Below are 6,759 nucleotides of genomic sequence, written 5' to 3'. Positions count from 1 at the left end.
CGGACTTGACGACAGGCCGACACGGCAAGCTGAGTGTGGGCTGATGGATAGGTCCGATTTAGAGCCACCATTCAAAAGCGACATAAAAATAGCGTGCCGTGTCATTCGTTGATTTTGGGATCAATACCACGGTAGGCCCTAATAAAAATGGGGCTGCGGGTCTCCGGCAAGTTTGTCCATAGGGAATCTTGCCATGCAGAATCATGAAGGAAAAGAAGAGATACTATTGAGAGATAGCCTGGAATGTGGTTGTGAAGTTGGTAGAGCTCTTGGAAAAACGATGATAACGACACAAGAGTTGGAGTGTGGTAAAAAGACAGGCCTACCTATTTCATGTTGATTGAGCAGCAAACTAATAGTTGAAGGAGGTTTCATGATTCAATTATTATGATTATTATGTAGGTCTAATTGTTTGTATGATATGTACATGTGAGAGATGAAAAGAATATTTGAATCAAGCGATTTGAGTATTATCGCAGCCCAAATCAATCGATCGACATTCGAGAATGTAACGAATGAACAGGAGATGATGGGTGTTCCGGTAGGGGTCGGGGACGATACGATTCACGATCTGATAAATTATTCGGCTTGAGCACATTCTTCAGCCCTTGGCCAAAGTTCAGGATGCATCGGATCACCGATTGGACCATCAGGGTTGTAAGAATCAGCGACATGAAAGCAAACAGCAGCATCATGTCCTTGCCATCAGAGTTTGCGCAAAGACCGTTCCCGAACAAGACTATAATCCGACTTAAGAGGTAGGCAATCATGGCGAAGTAACAGATTTGTAGTGGCGATGGATGTTTATTAGAAAGTTTGACGAAGAGCCGAGTCGAAAGGATTGCACATACAGTGACACATATCATAGCAATTTTGCGTTCCGATCGAACAAAGTATAGCCCCGAAAACATGACAATCAGTGTAGCTGGTATGAGCGCCATGGTGAGAGAGTACTCGGGCTCATCGAAATGAACGTCGATTAAGTTATACTGGAGGATGAAGCCAATGATGAAGTAGAAATCAACCTTGAGAAGCACGATGTAGACCTGAGCACTCGGCAATAGCTGCAGCACAAAAGCCCAGAGTCAAAGGCCGAGAGTCAGAGACCCACAGCCGAAGACTGAGAGTCGAAGACCGAAGGTAATCAGATTCCCTTACCTCGTAGGCTCGATACCGAACTTTTGTCTTTGTATCTCCGCGAATAGATCTGTAAAGTTCCCACACGAACTGGCGGTGCAACTGATACGCCAAAGGCCAGACTAAAAGCGTACAAAACCCTATAATTGCTGGGGCCGCAAGCTGAGCCGGCCTGACTTGTGGCCATATATCTCGACCCAGATCCACGAATGGCCTATTTTGCCCGTCATGGGTGAGAGGGAGATCGTGAATCGCTGTCCGAATGTGCTTATACTGCATTATCGAGTAACCCAAACCGCAGGAATTACTAGCACAAATTGCCAGAAGAAGGATCGCGTTCTTATGAGCGACTGCGTCGATACCAAGTACAAATAGGCAAACGCAAGCGAACAACAGAATTCCTAAGTTTAGAGGTGTGATATACGACGTAGTGACCTGGATGATATTAGGCTGTACCCAGGATGCCCACTGGGATAGGGTGAATCTAAAGCAGCCATTCGTTAGACAATTTGTCTTGGTCCCTGGAGGTTACCTAGACTTACATCTCTAAAATCAAAACGGTCGCCGCTTGGATTATGAGAGCGCCACAGAACAGCCACTCTGGAGTCGTCCTGGGCTTAAACATGATCGCTTATTTAAAGCCGCAAGAGTAATGGTCTGCTAGCAAACGGTTACTTGAAGGAGGAGACATTCCATTTAATCTTAATTAATGAAGCAACTGCTGGTTGAAAAGGAGAGTGTTCCATTCTCGGACCAAGAAAAATTAAACAAACGCTAATCTGTGGGGCCTGGAGCCTTGAACCGTGGATGATCAACCACCGCATTTTTTTGCCAAGGAGCACACGACTTTTGCATCTTTAGACTCTTGAACATTGTCTTCGCCACTTGTAAATAAGACTGAGACCAGCAGTGTGGTGTCTCCAGCAAAGGTCTAGAATTATCTGGTCTCGAATATATCATGGCTTCCTTGAATCGAGAAAAAACTTACACCGAAGCATCACACCAAATGGATTGAAGACTCTTAGATCAGACGTGCCCTTGGTGGTGAAATAACCGCAGATCTTTGATAAATAGTTTGTTTAGTGCTATACCCGTTCGTCTGAATGATGTTGGGATGAACCTAGTCATAGACTCAACGTGCCACCAAACAAGCCTTACTCTTAAACTATAGACTCAACCGCATTTCAAGTGCGTTTCGAACAGGTACTTTTCCTGTAGTTTCCAAAGGGAATTGTGGCGTTATATATACTTCGGCACATTTGGGCTAAAATCCTAATAATAGTGATTGATTGATTGATTGATTGATTGATTTAATAATAGTGATCCATCTTAATCCGGAAGTGTGCGGTATCGTTCTGGGTAAGTCACGGGGTCGGCTAAGGCCGTAGGACGTTGAAAATAGATCAATCAGGTCGATGGCTGGCTGGCTTGGTGGAGATACAACCAACATCCGCCAATGGTTCGGTAAGCTCGAGAAAGGTTCCAGTATGAAACATTCCTTGTGGATAAGTTCTCTTCGATGTCACCTTAACGTGCTTGTAGCGCTTCGAGTCTCGAACGAGTAGACAAGATCTAGGATTAGGATAGTTCGGGAAATCAAGTCGAATCTTTTTGCCAATATCTTTTTCCCGTTATTGGCTTGCGATCTACGACATTTTTATCCCTTATTATGCTCTACTAAGGATACTACCTTCTCTACTATATTTAGATCACCTCTGGTTCAACAGCGACTATCTAAATTTTACCGCTTTACTATGTCCGTCAGACTCATGTATTTCCGAGAATAGAATGAGAGTACTATTAGATTGTTGTTACATATTGGAATCATGGCATAGGATGGATTCCATGCGCCGAAATTTGACATGACTACTTGCTGGCCAACGAGACTGGGTCCCTTTCGCAGTGTTTAATGCTCCTAGGTAGTGACTTGATTATTCGATTATCACGCCTATTATGTTATCATTGGGTACCGTAGGCTAATTCTACTGTCAATTCATTTGAACAAGCGGGAAAATATCGGAAAACTTAAGTCCGGTAGGAATCATTCATCAGGTCAAGGCAGAAGAAATCTAGATCAAAGTAGTCATTAAGTTAGTTATAGACTGTTAGTTGGCTTTCTCAGCGCATGATAGAATACGCTGTCAAGAATGCGTCATAATATCCCTCAGCGTAGCCAACAAATGTTTATCCCCCTTACCATTGAACCTTTTTGATAAAGCCCCGTTCGAAGCAGACACCGCTTCGGCTACCAGACCGGTTCACCTGCTGCATAGATAATGCTCTAGAACTACATCCCTGTCATGCGGAGTGAGACAAAATTCGTCTGGTGGGCCTCAACCATAAGAATGCTTCACATTGAGACACAAGGTGACTAGCTTTATCCGATATTGTGGCTCGCGTGTATGCCATGCCACATGGTACTGCACTATATCACAGAAGCCATGATATAAATTCATCGCCCAACTCAGAATTCAAAAGATGCAATTACTCTGATACTCATTCCGATTGATGGTTCGATTCCCACTTCTCAGCGTAGAAGAAACCAACATGGATAGCAAGCCAACCAAACCACGATTTGCTGACTGGCTGCGCCGATCTTCCAGCCAGGCGAGCTCCGAACCGGTGAACGCGGAACAGCAAATCATGGAGTTTCTAGGAGCAGGCTCTAGAAATGAAATCTCTACCGAGTGCTATGAGCAGCCACCTGCGTATGGGCGAAGCGAAATAGCCACGCTACACCAAGCGGACAGCATTCATATGCGCCGTGAGCTTTATTCTCTCCCTCACAAACGAACGCCCTACCCTCTCGAGTTATTATGCTAACCACGCTTTTCTCTCCAGAACGCCATGATGGGCCCAAAACCGTTTATAAAGCTCTCCCTCCTCCCCTTCGATCCGCGTCCCAACCTCCTATGATCCCCTCTCCGAGTTCTGTCACCCATCATCCCCCTTGGAATGAACCACGACCGGGCACGACTTCCCCATTCGGGCACCGGCAAAGAGAACTCAGTGGAAACAACGTGGCCAACAGCACGAGATTGCATGAGCGCCTCGGTAACTTATTCCAACCATACGTTGAAACAATTAAGCCAGTACAAGAAATCACAATCGATGAGTGGCTGAGAGCAGCAATCTGGTGGGCTCTTCGTGGGAAAGTGGTCCTAACGCGTGCCCAAACCTCGAGTGACTCAAACTTCATCCCTGATGAGGAGGATGAGATTTCATCCATGGCGATGGCACAAGGTCTGATGGACCTAGGCAAGGCATGGTGGATTTGTCACCAGGTCATCGCCCAAGATGACTTTCGAATCATCACTGCCGACCCTCGGATCAAAACTACTCCCCGAGGCGACCTTCTCGATCAGTACCGCTGTGTCCTCAAATATCTGCGACCGTACGAGAGGCAGTTAGAAACCACCTTTCTAGGGCGTACAGACTTGGGTCGGATGATGGATTTTGAGAAATCCCTTTGGGTTTTCTATGCGCCCGTCACGTCTTACGATGCTGCCATCCTCAACGACCAACGACTCGCAGCATGGAGCATACCCCTTGCCTTTGGCGACACAGAGGATCTCTTCCACTATACAAGTGAGTTTGTCAAGGTGACCTTGTTCGCACAGGAGGAATATTCCCTCGCACACTCATTTTACTGCATGTTCTCAATTATCCGAACCCGCTCCAACTGGCAAACTCTGGGGGTGATTGCAAGCCAAACAGACCTTGTGCACATCACAATCCATTCCAACGGAAAACAAGGACCGATATGGAAGGAGATCGAGTGGGATGTGGGCAGATTGTCGATGCTCGTCAAGCTTCGCCATGGTCTTTTCCTCGATGTCAAGTTCAGCGAGGACAGTTTCAAACAGTTCTGGGAGGCGGCTCATCATACCGTCCTGGCTGAGATAGACATGGTTGCCGGGCAGGATGAAGAGATCCTGTTCGACGATGCTATCAAGACTTGTCATTATATTAACCACGACAAGCCGATCGAGTTTCCTGCCAAGCCAGTGAAGGAATGCCGTATGCGCCTTTTCAAAAGAACCGCTACAGTGTATTCAGGACCCAACAATCGTCGATCGCACCGTGGCTATCGCCTCTTCATCTCGACTCCTCCACACATGAAGGCAATGCACCAAATATCCCATAACTTAGGAAATGAATCTCCTATAGTGTATAGCCTGTTGGATGCAGATGACGGCTCTCCTGGTTTGTTTTTGCAAATAGTTGAGGATGGCCAAAGGCGTTCCGTCTTCCTATACTACCATCATGCCGAATCGCGCACTTTAATGCACTCGCTTCTTGTCGACCTAGTTCCTGGCCCAGGCGAGACTGCTCTCCGAACGTTTCCCGTCAGTTCATACGTTATTCTGGAACGCCAGACCCGGGAGTCAGGAGCCCAGGGTGCTCGCCACCTTGAGTTCGGTGAAAGTCTAGCATCAGTCATTGAACAGGCACAGGAGCCTGAGTTCATCTCAAACCCGTATGGGAAAACAACTCTGTCGGAGAACTTGCGAGTCATTATTGAATCAGACTGGGGATCTATTACGGACCGCATTAACATCGGTGAGCAGAAATACAAACAAAGTTTGATTCAGGAACTCCCCTAACCGTCAATCGACACACAGGGCCTGGCGAATTAACGATCGGTCTATCGGTTCTCGACGATACTGTCCTTCATCTTCATCGACATTCGCAGGAAGACCTCACCATTACAGTCGCTCAGGGCTTGGCCAGTAACGGTCTTCAGAACAAGGTTATCGACGTTCTTCAGGCACTTCAAACAGAGCCCACTATACGGAGAATCAAATTTGAAACGGAAAAGGGTGAGAGTTCCCCACGCCCAGGTACCATTGCCCACAATCTGACTATAATCTTATAAACAGACTTGCATCATTTTCAAGAAGCCATCACGGGATTCAAGGTTATCTTTGACACGTTCGTACATTTCCTTCTTTAACTTTCAGCGGATTACACTAACATTTTACTTCTCTCATCCAGTGTTGCCACCCGCTTCTTTATTACTCGCCGCCGCAAACTCCTCTCGACCCTCAAACACTGGGACGCCAACATAACCCGCATTCAAGTCGTGCAACGTGGTACAAAGACGCAAGTTGTTGCTTTCTTCCATCAATTCAAACTCTGGAAATGCATAAACTTCGCCGTGAAGAACATGGATGAATTCGAAAGGGTCGATCAAAAGGGTGAATGGGGAGTACGGATCAAGGAAGCGAAGTATGCACCGCCAGCGGCAGACTCGGGGGTGTCCTGGTATGGATTTGTCTGTTTGGAAGAAATGGAATATCCGACTGAACATGACGACATGATCGTTATGTTTGGGCAACCGACAGGTAAGCTTTCTTTCTTGTGCCCTATGAGTAATTTGTCCTTTCATATGGTTCCATCCCTGGGTGAGCTTCCTCTTCAGCTTCAATTCGCGCTAATATCTGTCTTCTGTTAGTCCGAGAAAGGTTCGTTGCCTGCCTACCCGGATCTGTTGGGGATGCACCAAAAGGGCTGCTATGTTGGTGATAATTAATAGAATAGTGTACTCCATCATAGTTAATAATGAGCCTCTTTCTATACATTAAGGTCCCAAGAGGGTGACCACTGAATTCCAAACCT

At 46.4% G+C, this 6,759-nt stretch overlaps 2 protein-coding genes across 2 annotated transcripts; one reads left to right on the top strand and one right to left on the bottom strand.

Annotated features, from left to right (window-relative positions):
• Positions 1 to 485: 485 nt before the first annotated feature.
• Positions 486 to 1,762, bottom strand: KD926_005914 (uncharacterized protein; the record flags this gene model as incomplete). Its single annotated transcript, XM_053098775.1, has 3 exons — positions 486 to 1,064; positions 1,159 to 1,621; positions 1,680 to 1,762. 3 exons carry the CDS (start codon positions 1,760 to 1,762, stop codon positions 486 to 488), a joined length of 1,125 nt encoding a protein of 374 aa, XP_052960951.1.
• A 1,922-nt stretch (positions 1,763 to 3,684) lies between these two features.
• On the top strand, positions 3,685 to 6,666 carry KD926_005913 (uncharacterized protein; the record flags this gene model as incomplete). The annotated part of the gene is made up of 6 exons (XM_053098763.1): positions 3,685 to 3,901; positions 3,979 to 5,700; positions 5,763 to 5,960; positions 6,021 to 6,072; positions 6,136 to 6,485; positions 6,596 to 6,666. 6 exons carry the CDS (start codon positions 3,685 to 3,687, stop codon positions 6,664 to 6,666), a joined length of 2,610 nt encoding a protein of 869 aa, XP_052960950.1.
• Positions 6,667 to 6,759: the final 93 nt, after the last annotated feature.

The sequence above is a fragment of the Aspergillus affinis genome (assembly GCF_023601865.1).
Source record: "Aspergillus affinis strain CMG 70 chromosome Unknown NODE_2_length_704391_cov_89_054091, whole genome shotgun sequence".
Taxonomy (NCBI): domain Eukaryota; kingdom Fungi; phylum Ascomycota; class Eurotiomycetes; order Eurotiales; family Aspergillaceae; genus Aspergillus; species Aspergillus affinis.
Note: the sequence above shows the minus strand (reverse complement) of the source record. Positions and strands in the feature narration are given on the sequence as shown.